Genomic DNA, 24,566 nt, shown 5'->3' with positions numbered 1-24,566 from the left:
CCTCCAAATACATGCACCTGGGGATAGGACCCTCCCACCTCCAAAAACATGCACCTGGGAATAGGCCCCTCCCACCTCCAAAGACATGCACCTGGGGATAGGACCCTCCCACCTCCAAAGACATGCACCTGGGGATAGGCCCCTCCCACCTCCAAAAACATGCACCTGGGGATAGGTTGATTGGCAACACTAAATGGTCCCTAGTGTGTGAATGTTGTCTGTCTATCTGTGTTGGTCCTCTGATGAGGTGGCGACTTGTCCAGGGAGTAGTGAAGTGAATTATATTTATATAGCGCTTTTCTCTAGTGACTCAAAGCGCTTTACATAGTGAAACCCAATATCTATTTTTTACATTTAAACCAGTGTGGGTGGCACTGGGAGCAGGTGGGTAAAGTGCCTTGCCCAAGGACACAACGGCAGTGACTAGAATGGCGGAAGCGGGAATCGAACCCACAACCCTCAAGTTGCTGGCACGGCCACTCTACCAACCGAGTTATGTACCCCGCCTTCCGCTGAGATAGGCTCCAGTGACAAGCAGTAGAAAATGGATGGGTGGATGGAGTTTTTAAGCCTTTTTTTTAAAAGCATCCACAGTCTGAGGTGCCCTCAGGTGGTCAGGGAGTGCGTTCCCATTGTTCGTAGCTTTGTCCTCGGAGATCGGAGGAGGCTAGCCTGTCCAGAGCGGAGGTTTCGTGTGGACGATTTGGGGGGGTGAGTAGTTCTTTGTTGAGGTAGAGGGGGAGCACTGATGGGTTAGTTGGGAGACTTTGTATTCAAACCTGAGTGGAACAGGAAGCCAGTGACAATAGCGATCCTAATCACTTTTGTAAATAACAATATGCGTAGTTTTCTTGTATCAGCCAATCTTTTGCAGACACAACAGTTAAATGATAAATATTATCAACAAGCATTGTTCAGTGAGAAAAAGAAACATGCCTTAAATTCAGTTAAGTCTGATTCATGTTGAAAGTTCCTGTAGTAGACGTCCAGAAGGCCATGAAAGAGATCTCTGTGACAGTCAACAATTCTTTCCAGTCTGGCTTTGTGAGGCTGCTCTGTGTTCCCCGGGCGTCGTCAGTGTTGTTTTCACTTCGAGCTTCCACAGAAAATATCAACATTTCCCAAGAATTTGGAAATGTCTCCGCAGTCATGTGAAGACGGGACTTGATTGGAACAGATGCTACATTCATCAGGGCCCGGGGCACCAAGAGATGGGACCTCTTTCAACCGCTGTCTTATTTTTCCACGTGTTTCATCTCATCTTGGTGGGCCTTTTCATGGACAAACATGGAAAAAAAGCGTGTCAATTATCGGTCCTGCTAGACACCGAACTCTATTTAATAATACAACTCTAACATTTGACAACCAAACAATTAAACAAGGCGACACGGTAAAGAATCTGGGTGTTATCTTCGACCCAACTCTCTCCTTTGAGGCACACATTAAAAGCGTTACTAAAACAGCCTTCTTTCATCTCCGTAATATCGCTAAAATTCGCTCCATTCTGTCCACTAAAGACGCTGAGATCATTATCCATGCGTTTGTTACGTCTCGTCTCGACTACTGTAACGTATTATTTTCGGGTCTCCCCATGTCTAGCATTAAAAGATTACAGTTGGTACAAAATGTGGCTGCTAGACTTTTGACAAGAACAAGAAAGTTTGATCACATTACGCCTGTACTGTATATACCTTTATATACATATATACATACATATATACCTATACTGTATATACCTTTATATACATATATACATACATATATACCTATACTGTATATACCTTTATATACATATATACATACATATATACCTATACTGTATATACCTTTATATACATATATACATACATATATACCTGTACTGGCTCACCTGCACTGGCTTCCTGTGCACTTAAGATGTGACTTTAAGGTTTTACTACTTACGTATAAAATACTACACGGTCTAGCTCCATCCTATCTTGCCGATTGTATTGTACCATATGTCCCGGCAAGAAATCTGCGTTCAAAGGACTCCGGCTTATTAGTGATTCCCAAAGCCCAAAAAAAGTCTGCGGGCTATAGAGCATTTTCCGTTCGGGCTCCAGTACTCTGGAATGCCCTCCCGGTAACAGTTCGCGATGCCACCTCAGTAGAAGCATTTAAGTCTCACCTTAAAACTCATTTGTATACTCTAGCCTTTAAATAGACTCCCTTTTTAGACCAGTTGATCTGCCGTTTCTTTTCTTTTTCTTCTATGTCCCACTCTCCCGTGTGGAGGGGGTCCGGTCCGATCCGGTGGCCATGTACTGCTCGCCTGTGTATCGGCTGGGGACATCTCTGCGCTGCTGATCCGCCTACGCTTGGGATGGTTTCCTGCTGGCTCTGCTGTGAACGGGACTCTCGCTGCTGTGTCTTGGATCCTCTTTGGACTGGACTCTCGCGACTGTGTTGGATCCATTGTGGATTGAACTTTCACAGTATCATGTTAGACCCGCTCGACATCCATTGCTTTCCTCCTCTCCAAGGTTCTCATAGTCATCATTGTCACCGACGTCCCACTGGGTCATTATTGTCACCAATGTCCCACTGGGTGTGAGTTTTCCTACCGAGGATGTCGTGGTGTGGTTTGTGCAGCCCTTTGAGACACTAGTGATTTAGGGCTATATAAGTAAACATTGATTGATTGATTGATAATATTTCAGGGGTTCTGGGCATCAACTGTCAAAACTCAACTAGGTTTCACCCTCTATCACAGGGGTAGGGAACCTATGGCTCAATATAAATCTAATCCATTATTATTATTATTATTATTATTATCATGGCCCGCGAGCCAGATGTGGCTCTTTTGGTGACTCTCAAATAAATCCGAGCTGACACTGCTTAACACGATAAGTAATGAATAATTCCACTTGTAATCACAGTGTTAAAAATAACGTTCAAAATATAAAACATGCTCATGCATTTTTAATCCATCCATCCTTTTTCCTACCGCACTTGTTCAAGAAGTTGCATTAAGGGTAAGAAGTAATTTATTTATTATTGGTTAGTGTGGGGCTTGCAATCCTGGGGGTTCTTCAGACCACCAAGCACCGATATGAGAGCCTGTTTCAGGCTTACAATATTGTTTTATTTTTCAATAAGTCTCTCAGTTGCTTGCCAGCAATTGTCTTTTTTCTCTTTCGTTCTCGCTGGGGATCTGGCTCCAGCCCCAACCCCGTCTCTCCTCCTGGCTGCTGCTTAGAAACAGAGCGACAGGTGATTAGACAACAAGGCCCAGCTGGGCCATTTACGCACCTGTCACTGATTTCGAGGCTAATCCTGGCAACTTCGCTGCAGGCCCGCAGGCCACACCCCCCTCCACAATTAGCTTCAGAATAACAATGTTATTACTAAGAATACGAGACCTATTATAGTCTAGAAATGTTGATTTTACTTAAAAATGCACACGTTTAGTTGTGTTCAGTGTTAAAAAAATATTCTAAGAGAAATACATTTTAAAATATTTCGCTTCTTGGCTCTCTCACCCAAAAAGGTTCCCGACCCCTGCTCTATTAGATATGGGTGATATATCCTAAAATCTTAATGGTCTACTGAAACCCACAACTACTGACCAAGCAGTCTGATAGTTTATATATCAATGATGAAATATTAACATTGCAACACATGCCAATACGGCCGCTTTAGTTTACTAAATTGCAATTTTAAATTTTGCGCGGAAGTATCATGCTAAAACGTTGCGGTATGATGACACATGTGCGTGTGCGTTCATAGCTATAAGTCGTTTCTTTTCATCGCATAATTCCACAGTATTCTGGACTTCTGTGTTGCTGAATCTTTTGCAATTTGTTCAATGAATAATGGAGACGTCAAAGAAGAAAGCTGTAGGTGGGAAGCGGTGTATTGCGGCCGCCTTTAGCAACACAAACACAGCCGGTGTTTCATAGTTTACATTCCCGAAAGATGACGGTGAAGCTTTACTATGGAACAGAGCGGTCAAGCGAGCACGGTTGGATTGGACCACACACACACAAAGTACAGTGTATTATGCAACGATCATTTCAAAAGATCGTGTTTCAAAGAGGGTCCCTTGCTAAGGGCAGAGATGGGCGTCGCCACCACCCGTCGACTGGTGCTGAAGAAAGATGCGGGGCCAACCTTCAGGTTGTACAGGTACAACCATATAATCTCACTAAAACACTAGTAACACAATAAGCAGATAAGGGATTTTCCAGAATTAACCTAGTAAATTTAGATAAATAAATGATAAATGGGTTGTACTTGTATAGCGCTTTTCTACCTTCAAGGTATTCAAAGCGCTTTGACACTACTTCCGCATTTGGTGCAGGGAGCTGCCAAGCAAGGCGCTAACCAGCACCCATCAGGAGCAAGGGTGAAGTGTCTTGCTCAAGGACACAACGGACATGACGAGGTTTGTATTAGGTGGGGATTGAACCAGGGACCCCCCGGTTGTGCACGGCCACTCTACCACTGTGCCACACTGTCCCCAAATTTGTCTGATAACATCTGAATCGCTCCCACTGTGTAGTCTTTTTTTTTTTTTACTCTAGTCCTTCACTCTCACTTTCCTCATCCACAAATCGTTCATCCTCGCTCTAATTAATGGGGAAATCGTCGCTTTCCCGGTCCGAATCGCTGTCGCTTCTGGTGGCCATGATTATAAACAACGTTCGGATGTGAGGAGCTCCACAACCCGTGATGTCACGCGCACATCGTCTGCTACTTCCGGTACAGGCAAGGCTTTTTTATTGGCGACCAAAAGTTGCAAACTTTATCGTTGATGTTCTCTACTAAATCCTTTCAGCAAAAATATGGCAATATGGCGAAATTATGAAATATGACACATAGAATGGACCTGCTATCCCCGTTTAAATAAGAACATCTCATTTCAGTAGGCCTTTAATGGTCTACTGCAGGGGTCTCAGACACGTGGCCCGCAAGATGTTATTTTGCGGCCCCCACCTTAATATGAAAGTCTAATGTTAGAGCGGCCCGCAAGTTTTATATGAATTGTTGTGTTGTGTTACTTGGCTCAAAAATGGCTCTTTCAACGTTCTGGGTTGCCTACCCCTGCATTAGTGGAAAAGCGGCAAATGAGTGGAAGCGACAGAGATGTTGCCATGGAGACGAGGGTTTTCTTACATGCCCGGCTGCAGTCACACCGCGACACCTGTCCGTCAGTAATAACAGTCCCCGATAACCTCAACCAATTCAAACCGTTATTTGTAGAGATGTCCGATAATATCAGACTGCCGATGTTATCGGCCGATAAATGCTTTAGAATGTAATATCGGAAATTATCAGTATCAATTTCAAAAAGTAGAATTTATGACTTTTCTTAAAACGACCCAGTCACATAATATCTACAGTTTTTCACACACACAAGTGAATGCAAGGCATACTTGGACTATGGTGTGGATTATTTTTCCCGAGGTGCAAAGCGACTGAATCGGACATGGCGTGAAGGTAATGACATCTTTTAATTTCAACACTCAAAAGTACTAAAAAAACAAAGGCCTTAAACAAAAACTCGCACAAAGGCAGAACTAAGGACATAAAACAAAACTTGCAAACTATGGCATGAATAAAGAAAACTTACTTGGAACGAGAAAAGAGCATGAAAAAGAGCAGCATGGATCATCAGCATGAACAATCTTTGGTACTTTATCTTAACTTAACAAGGGTGTATAGAGGGTGATGTCGCCAGGCTGACTGCCTGGCAACTGCAGGCTTAGATCGTGATGTGGTGATTGAGAACAGGTGCATGAGTCCAAATGAATCAGGTGCGTGACATGAGGACAGGTGAAAACTAATGGGTTGTCATGGAAACAAAGCAGGGAGTGAAAAAACAGGAACTGACAAAACCCAAACTAAACATGATCACTAAGACATGACAATCAACAGCCCTACAGGTCACACTGAGGGAGGCTCGTACAAACAACTTTAACACTGTTACAAATATGTGCCACACTGTGAACCCACACCAAACAAGAATGACAAACACATTTCGGGAGAACATCCGCACCGTAACACAACGTAAACACGACAGAACAAATACCCAGAATCCTTTGCAGCAGTAACTCTTCCGGGACGCAACAATATTTTCTTTTCTTGCTTTTCTCAGCTTCACCCAGACTCTGCATCCAGTGGCCCCCAGGTGAATTGAGTTGGAGACCCCTGGTCTGCTGTCATGACAAAATATATCACAATATATTATTTGGTATATAAATGATACTAGACCTGGGGTCGGCAATTTTAGTACTTTTGAGTGTTAAAATTAAAAGATGTCATTACCTTCACGCCATGTCCGATTCAGTCGCTTTGCACCCCGGGAAAAATAATCCACACCATAGTCCTAGTCTTGACATTGACCAAGTATGCCTTGCATTCACTTGTGTGTGTGAAAAACCGTAGATATTATGTGACTGGGTCGTTTTAAAAAAATCATAAATTCTACTTTTTGAAACTGATACTGATCATTTCCGATATTACATTCTAAAGCATTTAACGGCCGATAACATCGGCAGTCTGATATAATCGGACATCTCTACAAATAACGGTTTGAATTGGTCAAGGTTATTGGGGACTGTTATTACTGACGGACAGGTGTCGCGGTGTGACTGCAGCCGGGCAAGTAAGAAAACCCTCGTCTCCATGGCAACATCTCTGTCGCTTCCACTCATTCGCCGCTTTTCCACTAATGCAGGGGTAGGCAACCCAGAACGTTGAAAGAGCCATTTAGGAGCCAAGTAACACAACACAACAATTCATATAAAACTTGCGGGCCGCATTAACATTAAACTTTCATATTAAGGTGGGGTCAAAGAGCCAAATTGGACCAACAGTACAAAAACAAATCCGTCTGGAGCCGCAAGAAATTAAAAGCCATATTACATACAGATAGTGTTTCATGAGATATAAATTGAATTATGTGGACTTAAAGGAAACTAAATGAGCTCAAATATAGTTACAAATGATGCAATATGTACATACACCTAGCCTAAATAGCATGTTAGCATCGATTAGCTTGCATTCATGCAGTGACCAAATATGTCTGATTAGCACTCCACACAAGTCAATAACATCAACAAAACTCACCTTTGTGCATTCATGCACAACGTTAAAAGTTTGCTGGACAGAATGAGACAGAAAAAGAAGTGGCATAAAACACGTCTTAGAGAGTCAGAGAAAGTTATACATGTAAACAAACTACGGTGAGTTCAAGGACCGCCAAAATAGTAGGACAAAACGGCGCTCGCCGAATACTCGAATCAGTGAAACATGTTTAATTATAAACAGTGTGATTTATAACAATTAGGGAGGTTTGTGTCATGTTTGTCCTCCTACATCAGGGGTGGTCCAAAGTGCGGCCTGCAGGTAATTTTTTAAACGGCCCTACGGCACATTTTAAAAATACGATTGAAACATTTTTATAACGTAAAAAGTTATATAAAGGAGCAAACGGGTGAAATGTAACAAGAAAATGTTGCAATGTTTACTCTAATAACACAAAGCTGCCATGCAGGCTTTAGAAAATAATAATGAATCAAAATCAATGTCATTATGAAATATTGACCTATTCAAGGCTCCAATTACGTCACGTAAAATTTTCCACTTTGAGATATTTTGGGGGGAAAATGTTGCATATTTTGTGTTTGCCATATAAAAAAACTGAGCTGTTTTTTTTTTTAAAGGGCCTAAAATGAACAAACAAAAAACATTAACAACAGTAAAACTTATAATTGACGGATAGATCTGAAGTCGATCTCGAGATTATTGTGTTAAAAGTAAACAGTGAAAAAATGTGTAATTTATTTTTTAACACTTCAATGGCGGTATAGCTCGGTCGGTAGAGTGGCCGTGCCAGCAACTTGAGGGTTGCAGGTTCGATTCCCGCTTCCGCCATCCTAGTCAGTGCCATTGTGTCCTTGGGCAAGACATTACCCACCTGCTCCCAGTGCCACCCACACTGCTTTAAATGTAACTTAGATATTGGGTTTCACTATGTACAGCGCTTTGAGTCACTAGAGAAAAGCGCTATATAAATATAATTCACAATGAGTAGGACACTTTTGGATCCCCAATCATTTTTGTGTGATTTGTTTTTAAGTGTCATTGCTCAAATAATGATAATGAATTAAAATCAATTTAGTTATTGACCTTTTTAATGCTCCAATATTATATAGTCTTAAGTATTCCACTTAAAAAAATATTGGGTGAAAATATTGCACGTGGAAGACCCAGGACACGTTGGAAAGACTATGTCTCCCGGCTGGCCTGGGAACGCCTCGGGATCCCCCGGGAAGAGCTAGACGAAGTGGCTGGAGATAGGGAAGTCTGGGCTTCCCTGCTTAGGCTGCTGCCCCCGCGACCCGACCTCGGATAAGCGGAAGATGATGGATGGATGGATGGAAAATATTGCATATTTTGTGATTTTTCCATGAAAAAACTGGGTTTTTGTGACAAAAAGAGCATCCAACTTAAATCTTTAAGATCATTATATTGACAGATAGACCTAATGTTGATATAGAGATTTAAAACTTGAATAATAATAACAATAATAATACTGAATAATGACACATTTTTTTATATATTTTTTTTTTACCAAAACCCTTTGGGGTCTCCGTGATCAAGCCTGAGTGGAGGCCGAAATGTATATTTTGTATACATATATTGTATTGTTTTGTGTGCGGCCCTAAGTGGATAAAGTTTGGACACCCCTGTCCTACATAAACCATATTAAAACTAATAATATGATTTTTTCCCCTCATCTTTTTCCATTTTTCATTTATTTTTGAAAAAGCTCCAGAGAGCCACTAGGGCGGCGCTAAAGACCGTACGAGACTTTTTTTTAAATGACACTTCACATTAGTTTTGGCCGATACTACACGTTTGGGTGTCGATCCGATACCCAGTAGTCCAGGGTCAGTATTGGTCATACCGATACCGGTACTTGAAAAACAAGTCCAAGGTCACTTATAATAAGCAGACTTGGCAACATTGTATTCAACGCCGCACTCAGCTTTGACTTTGTTTTTATTTCTTAGACACCGGATTAGTCACCCATTTCTTAGACCTCCAATACAGTATATAGTTTCTTCCTTGTTTGTCTTGAGTCAGCAAATACTGGCCCAGTTCCAAAGTGCTTTCCTCAGACTTAACTGAGGGGAAAAACAAGATAACAAGATTGTTGTCAAAGCCAGGCAATGACTTTTGTTGCAGTCTGAAAGATCAGTCCGGTCCGTGTTTATGCAAAGGTTAGTGGTTCTTCTTTTTTTTTTTGCACCGAGTGATCACATGACACAACATCTGCAAACGTGGTGGGAGACTTATGAACAATATCTTGTCTCTCTCTTGATGACTCAGCCTCAGACATGGATTTCAAAGTGGTGTTTACATCCTTGGAGGAAACGTGTGAGGAGAACATCGCTGCTTTTTCTGAACTCACGGATCTTCAACACCGCGATGTTTCCCAGCGCTTGGTGGAGTGCATGAAAGAGATTCAGGAGCACAGTCGAGCCCTGGAGCCCATGGTCGCCAGCTTCACGGCCGTCTTCCACCATTATGACTTTGACGAACAAACGCCAGGAAATGGCTATCGCTCCTTGATCAAGGTATGGAAATCTCATTGTCTATGTTCCCCTGACATTGGAAATAAAATAGAATATTTCAAGTTCCACACATTCTGGGACTATTTTCTGAATTTCCCAGAAAAAAATTGAAATTAGAATACGGTAATCCAATCTAAAATCTTAAATAAATGGACAGGAAGCGTAAATAGGTGGACAACTAAATAAAATACACTTTTAAACCTGAGAACCCTTTTCATGTTTTTTTTTCTAAATTATAAATATATTTATAAAAATGTCATCTTTATTCACTTTCAGACGAGTGTAAAAATAAGTCAACCTCTATAGCAGGCCTGGGGTCGCGGGGGCAGCAGCCTAAGCAGGGAAGCCCAGACTTTAGAGATGCGCGGATAGGCAATTATATCATCCGCATCCGCGTCACCAAAGTCGTCATCCACCCGCCGTCCACCCGAACCAACATTTTATCAGGACCGTACCCGCCCGCTGAGATACATCAGAGGTTGTCCGCCTTTACCACTCACAGAGCTAATCAAACCTGTTTCGCAGAGTAATGATGACAATTGGAGCCGCTAACGTACCCTTGACTATCCAATAGCGTTCATCCTGATGACAAGAATATGGGCGTGCTGTGAAGCCATTACCTTAGACACCTTCAACAACATGTACGAACCAATTGTTGATCTGGCAACATGTTGTTTGCAGCTTCCTCAATCACACGTACAAGATTGAAAGGCATACTGGGTGACACAGAGTACACTGATGGTTGTGATATAAACAACTTGAACACTTACTAATATGCGCCACGCTGTGAAGCCACACCCAACGAGATTGACAAACACATTTCGGGAGAAGATCCTCACAGTAACACTACATAAACGAAACAACAAATACCCATAATCCTTTGTATCCGTGACACTACCTGAATATATTTTACACCCCCGCGGCCCCAACCCCGCCCACCTTACCGACGCACGGGGGGGTTGCTGCTAGCGGGGTGTATAAAATAGTCAGGATGTGTCATGAATACAAAGGATTATAGGTATTTGTTGTGTTGCGTTTATGTTGTGTTACTGTGAGGATGTTCTCCCGAAATGTGTTTGTCGTTCTTAATTAGTGTGGCTTCACAGCGTGGTGCATATTACTAAGAGTGTTAAAATTGTTTATATCACAACCATTAGTGTACTCTGTGTCACCCAGTATGCCTTGCAGTCGCCGTGAAAGCCACACACAACATATTGCTGGACTGACAAGCAGATCTTACATGTTGTAGTAGGCGACAAAGATAATGGCTTCATAGCACGCCCTAATACTTATTATCTGGGTGACTGCTGGCAGTCATTCAGGAGAATAATAGCGTCTCTTATTGTCTTCTTCGCTTTATGACACGGGTCTTAAATGGCACTTTGAACGGCAAAGGATACCGATCACAGAACCATGCATATCAAATATATATCCGCCAACCACCCGCATGTAATTAAAATCTATTTTTTCGTCATGTCAACCACCCGACCCGCGGTTTATCCGCGGACTCCGCGGATAAACCGCAAACCGCGCATCTCTACCAGACTTCCCTCTCCCCAGCCACTTCGTCCAGCTCTTTCCAGAGGATCCCCAGGCGTTCCCAGGCCAGCCGGGAGACGTAGTCTTCCCAACGTGTCCTGGGTCTTCCCCGTGGCCTCCTACCGGTCAGACGTGCCCTAAACACCTCCCTAGGGAGGCGTTCGGGTGGCATCCTGACCAGATGCCCGAACCACCTCATCTGGCTCCTCTCCATGTGGAGGAGCAGCGGCTTTACTTTGAGTTCCTCCCGGATGAGAGAGCTTCTCACCCTATCTCTAAGGGAGCGACCCAAACTCATTTGGGCCGCTTGTACCCGTGATCTTATCCTTTTGGTCATAACTCAAAGCTCACGACCATAGGTGAGGATGGGAACGTAGATCGACCGGTAAATTGAGAGCTTTGCCTTCCGGCTCAGCTCCTTCTTCACCACAACGGATCGATACAGGGTCCGCATTCCTGAAGACGCCGCACCGATCCGCCTTTCGATCTCACCATCCACTCTTCCCTCACTCGTGAACAAGACTCCTCGGTACTTGAACTCCTCCACTTGGGGCAGGGTCTCCTCCCCAACCCGGAGATGGCACTCCACCCTTTTCCGGGCGAGAACCATGGACTCGGACTTGAAGGTGCCGATTCTCATCCCAGTTTCTTCACACTCGGCTGCGAACCGATCCAGTGAGAGCTGAAGATCCCGGTCAGATGAAGCCATCAGGACCACATCATCTGCAAAAAGCAGAGACCTAATCCTGCGGTTACCAAACCGGAACCCCTCAACGCCTTGACTGCGCCTAGAAATTCTGTCCATAAAAGTTATGAACAGAATGGGTGACAAAGGACAGCCTTGGCGGAGTCCAACCCTCACTGGAAACGTGTCCGACTTACAATGCGGACCAAGCTCTGGCACTGATCATACAGGAAGCGGACCGCCACAATAAGACAGTCTGATACCCCATACTCTCTGAGCACTCCCCACAGGACTTCCCGAGGGACACGGGTCTTGCCTTCTTCAAGTGCTTTGTGGACTTGAAAAAGACAAGTTATCCATCAATTCAAATCAAATAACCAAATGCATAGACAATAATACAATGAGGCGATTATATTTTTATATTTTTATATTCAATGTTACAAGCGGCCCTCGGATGGCAGCCATAACTGCGATGTGGCCCTCTTTGAAAATAAGTTTGACACCCCTGGTCTAGTTTCAGGATTTTTAAAAAGGTCCTTTACCATTGGGGTATAGGGCCAGGTGTAGGTCTGTGCTCTATGAGTGATTATAGACAACCCTTCCAGCTGAATTATTGTAAGATATTCCGCAATGAGAAAAAAGTTTGCTGTTCATTTACAAAACCCCGTTTCCATTTGAGTTGGGAAATTGTGTTAAATATAAACAGAATACAATGATTTGCAAATCCTTTTCAAGCCATATTCAGTTGAATATGCTACAAAGACAACATATTTGATGTTCAAACTCAAACTTTATTTTTTTTGCAAATAATAATTAACTTAGAATTTCATGGCTGCAACACGTGCCAAAGTAGTTGGGAAAGGGCATGTTCACCACTGTGTTACATCACCTTTTTTTTTAACAACACTCAATAAACATTTGGGAACTGAGGAAACTAATTGTTGAAGCTTTGAAAGTGGAATTCTTTCCCATTCTTGTTTTATGTAGAGCTTCAGTCCTTCAACAGTCCGGGGTCTCCGCTGTCGTATTTTACACTTCATAATGCACCACACATTTTCCATGGGATACAGGTCTGGACTGCAGGCAGGCCAGGAAAGTACCCGCATTTTTTTTTTACGAAGCCACGCTGTTGTAACACGTGCTGAATGTGGGTTGGCATTGTCTTGCTGAAATAAGCAGGGGCGTCCATGAAAAAGACAGCACTTAGATGGCCGCATATGTTGTTCCAAAACCTGTATGTACCTTTCAGCATTAATGGTGCCTTGTTACCCATGCCTTGGGCACTAATGCACCCCATACCATCACACATGCTGGCTTTTCAACTTTGCGTCGATAACAGTCTGGATGGGTCGATTCCCCTTTGGTCTGAATGACATGATGTCGAATATTTCCCCCCAAAAATTTGAAATGTGGACTCGTCAGACCACAGAACACTTTTCCACTTTGCATCAGTCTATCTTAGATGATCTCGGGCCCAGAGAAGCCGGCGGTGTTTCTGGATGTTGTTGATAAATGGCTTTCGGTTTGCATAGTAGAGCTTTAACTTGCACTTACAGATTTAGCGACAATTTTTATTTAGTGACAGTGGTTTTCTGAAGTGTATGTGGTGATATCCTTTAGAGATTGATGTCGGTTATTCATACAGTGCCGTCTGAGGGATGGAAGGTCACGGTCATTCAATGTTGGTTTCCGGCCATGCCGCTTACGTGGAGTGATTTCTCCAGATTCTCTGAACCTTTTGATGATATTATGGAGCGTAGATGTTGAAATCCCTAAATTTCTTGCAATGTCACTTTGAGAAAGGTTGTTCTTAAACTGTTTGACTATTTGCTCACACAGTTGTGGACAAAGGGGTGTACCTCGCCCCATCCTTTCTTGTGAAAGACTGAGCATTTTTTGGGAAGTTGCTTTTATAGCCAATCATGGCACCCACCTGTTCCCAATTAGCCTGCACACCTGTGGGATGTTCCAAATAAGTGTTTGATGAGCATTATCAGTATTTATTGCCACATTTCCCAACTTCTTTGTCATGTGTTGCTGGCATCAAATTCTAAAGTTAATGATTATTTCCAAAAAAACAAAAAGTTTATGAGTTTGAACATGAAATATGTTGTCTTTGTAGCATATTCAACTGAATATGGCTTGAAAAGGATTTGCAAATCATTGTATTCTGTTTATATTTACATCTAACACAATTTCCCAACTCATATGGAAACAGGGTTTGTAGTTTCAACTTTGTTTATTTGCAGCACAAAAACAAGGACGGTTTCAGATTGATACAAAAGTCCACCGAAACGTGAGCTCTGATCCCCTCCGTCTGTCTTTCAGGTCTTAATGGCCTGCCTGGTCCACATCATCCAAAAGTCTCGCTACATCGCCTCAAACCACAAGAGCACCTTCTTCAGGGCGGACCACAACGTGTCAGAGATGGAGGCCTACTGCAGCGCTTTGTGCCAGCTGCGGGCTCTCATCTACCTGGCCAAGCGCCTCATCAACGACAACGACTTGGGCCAGCTGTATTCCCTGCAAGACTGCGACCTGAGCCACAAGTTTGTGCAGGAGTACAGTTCCATGCACAAGGCCTGTTTCTACGGCCGATGTCTGGGCTTCCAGGTCAGCCATACTCAAAGACAAATGTGTTGTTTTTTGCATAAAGTTTGTGCTAATGTTCCATTGTCTCCTTGGACAGTTCTCGCCAAGTCTTCGTCCGTTCCTCCAGACTGTTGTCATAAGCATGGTCTCGTACGGTGAGGCTTATGGCAAAAAGCAATCAGGGCTGGGTGAGTGTTGACCTGTCTTACTTTTGTGTACAAAACCCAAAAGCAGTGAAGTTGGCACGTTGTGTAAATGGTAAATAAAAACAGAACACAATGATTTGCAAATCCTTTTCAACTTATATTCAATCGAATAGACTGCAAAGACAAGATATTTCATGTTCCAACTGAGAAACTTCATTTGTTTCTGCAAATAATAAGTTAGAATTTAATGGCAGCAACACATTGCAAAAAAGTTGTCAGAGGGACATTTTTACCACTGTGTTACATGGCCTTTTCTTTTAATAACACTCTGTCAACGTTTGGGAACTGAGGAGACACATTTTCAATCAATCAATCAATCAATGTTTATTTATATAGCCCTAAATCACAAGTGTCTCAAAGGGCTGCACAAACCACAACAACACGCTCGGTTCAGGTCCCAAATCAGAGCAAGGAAAAACTCAACCCAGTGGGATGACAATGAGAAACCTTGGAGAGGACCGCAGATGTGGGGACCCACTCCCCCTTAGGGCGACTGGTGCAATGGACGTCGACTGGATCTAGCATATTATTGTGAAAGTCCAGTCCATAGTGGATCCAACATAATAGTGTGAGAGTCCAGTCCATAGTGGATCTAACATAATAGTGAGAGTCCAGTCCATAGTGGATCTAACATAATAGTGAGAGTCCAGTCCATAGTGGATCTAACATAATAGTGAGAGTCCAGTCCATAGTGGATCTAACTTAATAGTGTGAGAGTCCAGTCCATAGTGGATCTAACATGATAGTGAGAGTCCAGTCCATAGTGGATCTAACATAATAGTGAGAGTCCAGTCCATAGTGGATCTAACATAATAGTGTGAGAGTCCAGTCCATAGTGGATCTAACATAATAGTGAGAGTCCTGTCCATAGTGGATCTAACATAATAGTGAGAGTCCAGTCCATAGTGGATCTAACTTAATAGTGAGAGTCCAGTCCATAGTGGATCTAACATAATAGTGAGATTCCAGTCCATAGTGGATCTAACATAATAGTGAGAGTCTAGTCCATAGTGGATCTAACATAATAGTGTGAAAGTCCAGTCCATAGTGGATCTACCATAATAGTGAAAGTCCAGTCCATAGTGGATCTAACATAATAGTGAAAGTCCAGTCCATAGTGGATCTAACATAATAGTGAAAGTCCAGTCCATAGTGGATTTAACATAATAGTGAAAGTCCAGTCCATAGTGGATCTAACATAATAGTGAGAGTCCAGTCCATAGTGGATCTAACATAATAGTGTGAGAGTCCAGTCCATAGTGGATCTAACATAATAGTGAGAGTCCAGTCCATAGTGGATCTAGCATAATAGTGAGAGTCCAGTCCATAGTGGATCTAACATAATAGTGTGAAAGTCCAGTCCAAAGTGGATCTAACATTATAGTGAGAGTCCAGTCCATAGTGGATCTATCATTATAGTGAGAGTCCAGTCCATAGTGGATCTAACATAATAGTGAGAGTCCAGTCCATAGTGGATCTAACATAATAGTGTGAGAGTCCAGTCCATAGTGGATCTAACATAATAGTGAGAGTCCAGTCCATAGTGGATCTAACATAATAGTGAGAGTCCAGTCCATAGTGGATCTAACATAATAGTGAGAGTCCAGTCCATAGTGGATCTAACATAATAGTGTGAGAGTCCAGTCCATAGTGGATCTGACATAATAGTGAGAGTCCAGTCCATAGTGGATTTAACATAATAGTGAGAGTCCAGTCCATAGTGGATCTAACATAATAGTGTGAGAGTCCAATCCATAGTGGATCTAACATAATAGTGAGAGTCTAGTCCATAGTGGATCTAACATAATAGTGTGAAAGTCCAGTCCAAAGTGGATCTAACATTATAGTGAGAGTCCAGTCCATAGTGGATCCAACATAATAGTGAGAGTCCAGTCCATAGTGGATCTAACATAATAGTGAGAGTCCAGTCCATAGTGGATCTAACATAATACTGTGAGAGTCCAGTCCATACTGGGGCCAGCAGGAGACCATCCTGAGCGGAGAGAGGTCAGCAGCACTGAGATATCCCCAACCGATGCACAGGCGAGCGGTCCACCCCAGGTCCCGACTCTGGACAGCCATTAATTTTTAAACCGTTTCAGGTGGAATTATCTCCCATTCTTGCTTGGTGTACAGCTTAAGTTGTTCAACAGTCCGGGGTGTCCGTTGCGGTATTTTAGCCTTCAATATGCGCCACACATTTTCAATGGTAGACATGTCCGGACTACAGGCAGGCCAGTGTAGTACCCGCATTTTTTTACTATGAAGCCACGCTGTTGTAACACGTGGCTTGGCATTGTCTTGCTGAAATAAGCAGGGGCGTCCATGACATGGTTTTCTTGATTGATTGATCGATTGAAAGTTTTATTAGTAGATTGAACAGTACAGTACAGTACATATTCCGTACAATTGACCACACCCGTTAATCAATTCATGGTAAAGTTCTGAACTGTTCCCTGAGCCAATGTGGTGAAATCCTTTACACACTGATGTCGGTTTTTGATGCAGTACCACCAGAGGGATCGAAGGTCCGTAATTTGCGGGATTTCTCCAGATTCTCTGAACCTTTTGATGATAATACAGACCATACAAGGTGAAATCCCTAAATTCCTTGCAATAGCTGGTTGAGAAATGTTGTTCTTAAACTGTTGGACAATTTTCTATTGCATTATTTGACAAAGTGGAGACCCTCGCCTCGTCCTTGTCTGTGGAGGACTGAGCCAACTTCACTGATTTTGGGTTTTGCATGATGATCCGCTCACTGGTGGTCTGAACATTGTTGGTTATGTCCAGGTTTGGCAGCCCTCTCTCTCCTCACATCGGGAAAGTATGTCATCGATCCGGAGCTGCGCGGTGCCGAGTTTGAACGCATCACTCAAAACCTGGACATGCAGTTCTGGAAGTCCTTCTGGAACATCACAGAGTCCGAGTTTGTAACAGTAGGCAGGGTCAAATCATGTTTTTATTTCCTCGTCTTTTTTTTTTTTTTTTACCAGGACTCACGTTGCATTTCCTGTTCCTGTCCTCAGGGTTTCAGCAGAATAGCCTCTTACACCGTTCAGGTGAACTTGTCCTTGACGCTGCCTCCCGTCCCTTTGAGCCTCCCCCTGGTTGCCGACCCCAGTCGGTTTGCTAACGTGACCCCTCCACTGGCGCACTGGGGGCCCGGGCCAGTCGACATGCGTCTGATATCCTACGTCATTCGAGAAGGACAGGTAAAAAAAAACTTTAAAACATATTGGGTATGACGTCATCATTTTTTAAAACCCAATTTGCTATGTTATTTTCATTTATGATGCGCCCCCCCCCCCAAACTAACTGTTACTTCAGCCGGGGCGCAGGAACAAAAAAAACAAACAGAGACCGAGACACACTAGGGAATCTAAAATAAACATTTAAGACACACAATGAACACAAACCGTATTTCTTTGAATTGCCGCCGAGGAGCTCATTAATTTAAAACCTCTTCGCACTCCTGCGCTTACCAAAGGAATGCGGTAAATGTAAGCATGCGCTAATTATTTTAAAACCTCTTCTCACTCTAGCGCTTACCAAAGGCATGCGGTAAATTTAGGCCTGCGCTTATATATTTGAGTGTGATGTAAGGATACCATCATGAAAAACTATATTATGCTCTTACCTTTACTTATAAATAAAGTCCATGCGCAGCTCCTTCTGATCAAAAGCATCCATAACTTGTTTATAGAAGTCTTCCTTATCTTTCTTCAGTTTTGAAAGTCACGATGGAGATCTTCCTTTATTACCTCCTGCTTCGATTGAAAGTCCAGTTTAGAAAAGTGTTTTATTTTAGATATGTAATCCTCCATGTCAAAAGTGCAAGCGAGAGGAAAAAATAAACGATCGCTGCTTGTTGTCACTTCTTCTGCAGCCGAGTAGTCGCAAGAAGGATCACTAGCGCCCTCTACCACCAGGAGGCGGGAGTCATTTAATGACTCATATTTGACACACGCAGCTACGGTATATTAATAAAACATAGCTGCTTACTGTTCTTTTTAGCATATTCAATAGCTTGGACCTTAAATTCTACTGAATAGCTCTTAATCTTCTTCCCTTTATGTGATTTCAAATGATTGAAATCAGCCTCCTCCATTTTGAAAATGATGACAGGTGAAGTGTCACTCGTGACGTGACGAGTTTGACCCTGTGGAAATTCTTGACATGCGCTAATAAAAATAATATTTTGCGAAACAAGTTTGACCCGGCGTTAATCCTGAGCCGGCAGTAATGCTAAGTATGCGCTAATTATTTTGCGAAAGTAATTCTAGGCAGGCGCATACTATATACCCGGCGGCAATTCAAGGAAATACGGTATTTGTACCATGAATTGATAAACGTGGACCCCGACTTAAACAAGTTGAAAAACTTATTCTGGTGTTACCGTTTAGAGGTCAATTGTACAGAATATGTACTGAACTGTGCAATCTACTAATAAAAGTCTCAATCAATCAATCAATCAAAAAAACTATATCTAGACCAGGGGTAGGGAACCTGTGGCTCTTTTGATGACTGCATCTGGCTCTCAGATAAATCTTAGCTGACGTTGCTTAATATGATAAGTAATGACTAATTCCACTTGTAATAAATGTTAAAAATAATGTTCAAAACCTAAAACATTCTCATGCATTTTTAGTCCATCCATCCGTTTACTACCGCACCTGTTCAAGAAGTTGCGTTAAGAAGTTATTTATTTATTATTGGTTAGTGTGGGGCTTGTCCTCCTGGGGGTTCTTCAGACCACCAAGCACCGACATGAGAGCCTGTTTCAGGGTTACACTATTGTTTTATTTTTCAATAAGTCCATCAGTTGCTTTCCAGCAATTGTATTTTTGTCTTTCTTTCTCGCTCTGGCTCTGGCTCCAGCCCCAACCCCGTCTCTCCTCCTGGCTGCTGCTTATAACAGAGCGACAGGTAATTAGATAACAAGGCTCAGGTGAGCCATCTACGCAGATCTCGCTGATTTTGAGGCCGGTCCTGGCACACCCCAGTTCGCTGCAGGCCGGCGGGCCACGCCCCCTTCATAGTTAGCTTCAGAATAACAATGTTATTACAAAGAATAAAAGACTTATTATACTCTAGAAATGTTGGTCTTACTTAAAAATGCACGTGTTTAGTTGTCTTCTGTGTTAAAAAAGAATATTATATGGCTCTTACGGAAATACATTTTAAAATATTTGGCTTTTTAGCTCTCTCAGCCAAAAAGGTTCCCGACCCCTGATCTAGACATTGACCGACCTTTTGTGTCTCCTTTTTATTTTGCAGCACAGTGAGGAGCTGCTGTCTCTCTTAAGCGTTGGTTCTCCCCCTGTCTCTACTTACCGCGCCCCGTGGGCACGCCACCAACCTCCATCCCCTTGGCTGCTCATCCACTTCCACGGAGGCGGCTTTGTGGCGCAGACATCCAGATCGCACGAGGTGTGCCGCATACTCGGTTTTCTTATTTCTTGATTCGCCACTTGCTGATTTTTTTTTCTTTTGTTTCTCTCCCATGTTTTCTCTGGTCAATTAGAATTATCTGCGGAGCTGGTCGAAGGAGTTGAATGTTCCCATTCTCTCTGTGGACTACTCGCTGTCTCCTGAAGCACCTTTTCCCAGAGCTCTGGAGGAATGTTTCTACGCGTACTGCTGGGCCTTGAAAAACTGCCACCTGCTTGGTTAGTAATAAGGGTCATTGACTGATTGATTAATTGAAACTTTTATTAGTAGATTGCACAGTACAGTACGTATTCCGTACAATTGACCACTAAATGGTAACACCCCAATAAGTTTTTCAACTTGTTTAAGTCGGGGTCCACGTTAATCAATTCATGGTGGCAGTGTTGCCAGATGGGAAATAACAAATAATCGTACCAAACGGATGCTTTAAAGCAGGGGTGCCCATTACGTCGATCGCGAGCTACCAGTCGACCGCGGGGGGTGTGTCAGTCGATCTCCAGCCAGGCTTTTAAAAAAAAATAGAGCTAAAAATGAGTGATCATCAATCTTCACCAAGACGTCACTTAAATGACATTCACGGTACCGGAGGGTCTTGTGAGATGACGCTGGCTGCTGCAAGATCATTATTATGAAAATATGACCGAGAGGAAGGCGAGAAACACTTTTTATTTCAACAGACTCTTGCGCCGTACCTTCCGTCAAAACTCTAAAGGCCGACTGCACATTTCCTATCTTCACAATAAAAGCCCTGCTTCATGCTGCCTGCGCTAACTAAATACAGAGTCTCGGAAAGCTGGCGTGCACAAGCGATCCCTCAGAAAGCTGGCGTGCACATCACTTGTGCACGCCAGCTTTCCGAGACTCTTATTTTGTTAGCGCAGGCAGCATGAAGCAGGGCTTTTATTGTGAAGATAGGAAATGTGCAGTCGGCCTTTAGAGTTTTGACAGAAGGGACGGCGCGAAAGTCTGTTGAAATAAAAAGTGTTTCTCGCCTTCCTCTCTGTCATTTTTTCATAATAATGAACTGGCAGCAGCCAGCGTCATCTCACAAGACCCTCGGGTGCCGTGAATGTCAATCAAGCAAGCTACGGAATTTGCCGCCAATGTTTTTCTTGTAAAGAGTATGGAAGCTGGATGAATTAGATGCCAAAAACCAACCACTTTCATGTGGTATTGTACAGAAAGGACAACTTTTTTTCTCCTCCATTTGAAAATGTGGGCGTTCTCATCATTACTGTCTGATTCCAATCAATGCAAGTCATCAGAATCAGGTAATACACCAACTTATATTCTTGTCTTTGTGAAAGAAAGACATCTATATGTGTTACACATGCTTGTATTATCATTAAACACATTTAACTTGTTTACAAAAATGTCTCTTTCATAAATAAATAAATATAAATGATATATATAAATGAGGTAGATCCCCTCGAGTTGGTCAATTGAAAAGTAGCTCGCCTGCAGAAAAAGTCTGGGCACCCCTGCTTTAAAGCATAGGTGTCAAATTTGGCCCGCCGTGTAATTTCATTTGGCCCTTGAGGCAATATCAAATGAACATTAGAGCTGGCCCGCCACTGTAACACCACATTCACCGTTAATACTCGTCAACCCTCCCAATTTTCCCGGGAGACTCCCGAAGTTCAGTGACCCTCCCGAATTTCTCCCGATTTCCACCCGGACAATAATATTGGGGGCGGGCAGTAGAATCACTGCTTTTGGCGTTCTCTACATGTCGCCACGTCCGCTTTTCTTCCATAAAAACAGCGTGCCAGCGCACTCACATAATATATCCGGCTCATACACACACACACAAGTGTATGCGAGGCATACTTGGTCAACAGCCATACAGGTCACACTGAGGGTGGCCGTATAAACAAGGTTAACACTGTTACAAATATGCGCCACACTGTGAACCCACAGCAAACAAGAATGACAAACACATTTCGGGAGAACATCCGCACCGTAACACAACATAAACACAACCGGACAATTACATAGAACCCCTTGCATCACTAACTCTTCCGGGACGCTACAATATACACCCCCGCTACTACCAACTCAAACCCGCCGCCGAAAAAGGCATTAAATTTGTGTTTTTATTTAATTTGATATGCCATTGATATTTTTTGATTATTATTATTTGACACTGGATGTTGCATGTCACTATAAAGTTATATAAGCCTTGCTTGGTCAATATTCAATGCAAAACTTGTTTGGGTCCCTATTAAAGGGTTAATTTGTTCAACCTCGGCCCGCGGCTTTGTTCAGTTTTAAATTTTGGCCCGCTCTGTATTTGAGTTTGACACCAGTTTTTTAAAGTATTGTACGTACCTGATTAGACGTCGCCTAAGACCTTCCGCAACAGCAAAACATTACCACAGACCGGTCACAATCATTAAAGACATGAAGACTGATACATTTTTTTTAATGCATTTTAAATATTAAATGAACGTGAATAAAAGTCAATGAGAGGTCTTCCATTCCACCCCCAAAAATTCCAATAAGTAACCATTCAAAAAGCGCCTACAATATTGGTCTGCTGCTTCCTCGCTTCCCTGCTCCCTGTAAGTTTATTGTAGATCATAAATAATGCTTCTCACCTGGAAAGTAGATGGCTAAAGACATATTCCGACAAGTTGGTACACTTTAACAGACATTTAGGAAGAGGAAATGGCGAGAACGACACAAAAAGATGCTTGGTCCCCACCCATGAGTCTTTCTTTATCTAAATGGGAATATATATATATATATATATATATATATATATATATATATATATATATATGTCTTAATTGGATTATCCAGAGAATAGTGCTCGATACCGTGGTAGAGTGCAATATGTATGTAAAATCACAAGACTACTTCATCTCTACAGAACTGTTTCATGAGGGGTTCCCTCAATCATCAGGAGATTTTAATGGAAGCATTCACATACAATATAAGCCATTGTATGTGAATGCTTCCATATATATATATATATATATATATATATATATATATATATATATATATATATATATATATATATATATATCCCAGCAGTTTGCATCATAATGACAGCAGAACTTAGAATTTCATGGCAGCAACACATGCCAAAGTAGTTGGGAAAGGGCATGTTCACCACTGTGTTACATCACATTTTCTTTTAACAACACTCAATAAACGTTTGGGAACTGAGGAAACTAATTGTTGAAGCTTTGAAAATGGAATTATTTCCCATTCTTGTTTTATGTAGAGCTTCAGTCGTTCAAAAGTGCGGGATCTCTGCTGTCGTATTTTACGCTTCATAATGCGCCACACTTTTTCGATGTGAGACAGGTCTGGACTGCAGGCGGGCCAGGAAAGTACCCGCACTATATTTTTACGAAGCTACGCTGTTGTAACACGTGCTGAATGCGGCTTGGCATTGTCTTGCTGAAATAAGCAGGGGTGTCCATGAAAAAGAAGGCGCTTAGATGGCAGCATGTGTTGTCCCAAAACCTGTATGTCCCTTTCAGCATTAATGGTGCCTTCACGGATGTGTAAGTTACCCATGCCTTGGGCACTAATGCACCCCCATACCATCACACATGCTGGCTTTTCAACTTTGCGTCGGTAACAGTCTGGATGGTTCACCTCCCCTTTGGTCCGGATGACACGATGTGGAATATTTCCAAAAGCAATTTGAAATGTGGACTCGTCAGACCACAAAACACTTTTCCACTTTGCATCAGTCCATCTTAGATGATCTCGGGCCCAGAGAAGCCGGCGGCGTTTCTGGATGTTGTTGATAAATGGCTTTTGCTTTGCATAGTAGAGCTTTAACTTGCACTTACAGATGTAGCGACCAACTGTATTTAGTGACAGTGGTTTTCTGAAGTGTTCCTGAGCCCATGTGGTGATATCCTTTAGAGATTGATGTCGGTTTTTGATACAGTGCCGTCTGAGGGATGGAAGGTCACGGTCATTCAATGTTGGTTTCCGGCCATGCCGCTTACGTGGAGTGATTTCTCCAGATTCTCTGAACCTTTTGATGATATTATGGAGCGTAGATGTTGAAATCCCTCAATTTCTTGCAATGTCACTTTGAGAAAGGTTGTTCTTAAACTGTTTGACTATTTGCTCACACAGTTGTGGACAAAGGGGTGTACCTCGCCCCATCCTTTCTTGTGAAAGACTGAGCATTTTTTGGGAAGCTGTTTTTATAGCCAATCATGGCACCCACCTGTTCCCAATTAGCCTGCACACCTGTGGGATGTTCCAAATAAGTGTTTGATGAGCATTCCTCAACTTTATCAGTATTTATTGCCACCTTTCCCAACTTCTTTGTCACGTGTTGCCGGCATCAAATTCTAAAGTTAATGATTATTTGCAAAAAAATAAAGTTTATGAGTTTGAACATCAAATATGTTGTCTTTGTAGCATATTCAACTGAATATGGCTTGAAAAGGATTTGCAAATCATTGTATTCTGTTTATATTTACATCTAACACAATTTCCCGA

The 24,566-nt window shown here is 42.5% G+C and overlaps 1 protein-coding gene across 3 annotated transcripts in view; it reads left to right on the top strand.

The window, feature by feature from the left end:
- lipea (lipase, hormone-sensitive a) overlaps positions 1-24,566 on the top strand; it is a 36,852-nt gene that overhangs the window by 5,722 nt on the left and 6,564 nt on the right. For 2 of the 3 annotated variants that reach the window (XM_061882733.1, XM_061882735.1), the window contains exons 2-8: positions 9,364-9,611; positions 14,161-14,445; positions 14,522-14,612; positions 17,424-17,578; positions 17,660-17,845; positions 19,911-20,063; positions 20,158-20,302. In XM_061882733.1, coding sequence (XP_061738717.1) covers positions 9,364-9,611; positions 14,161-14,445; positions 14,522-14,612; positions 17,424-17,578; positions 17,660-17,845; positions 19,911-20,063; positions 20,158-20,302 — 1,263 coding nt within the window. The remainder of the gene's footprint in view (positions 1-9,363; positions 9,612-14,160; positions 14,446-14,521; positions 14,613-17,423; positions 17,579-17,659; positions 17,846-19,910; positions 20,064-20,157; positions 20,303-24,566) is intronic. The other variant, XM_061882734.1, reaches the window with a different exon arrangement.

The sequence above is a fragment of the Nerophis ophidion genome, linkage group LG21 (assembly GCF_033978795.1).
Source record: "Nerophis ophidion isolate RoL-2023_Sa linkage group LG21, RoL_Noph_v1.0, whole genome shotgun sequence".
Taxonomy (NCBI): Eukaryota; Metazoa; Chordata; class Actinopteri; order Syngnathiformes; family Syngnathidae; genus Nerophis; species Nerophis ophidion.
Note: the sequence above shows the minus strand (reverse complement) of the source record. Positions and strands in the feature narration are given on the sequence as shown.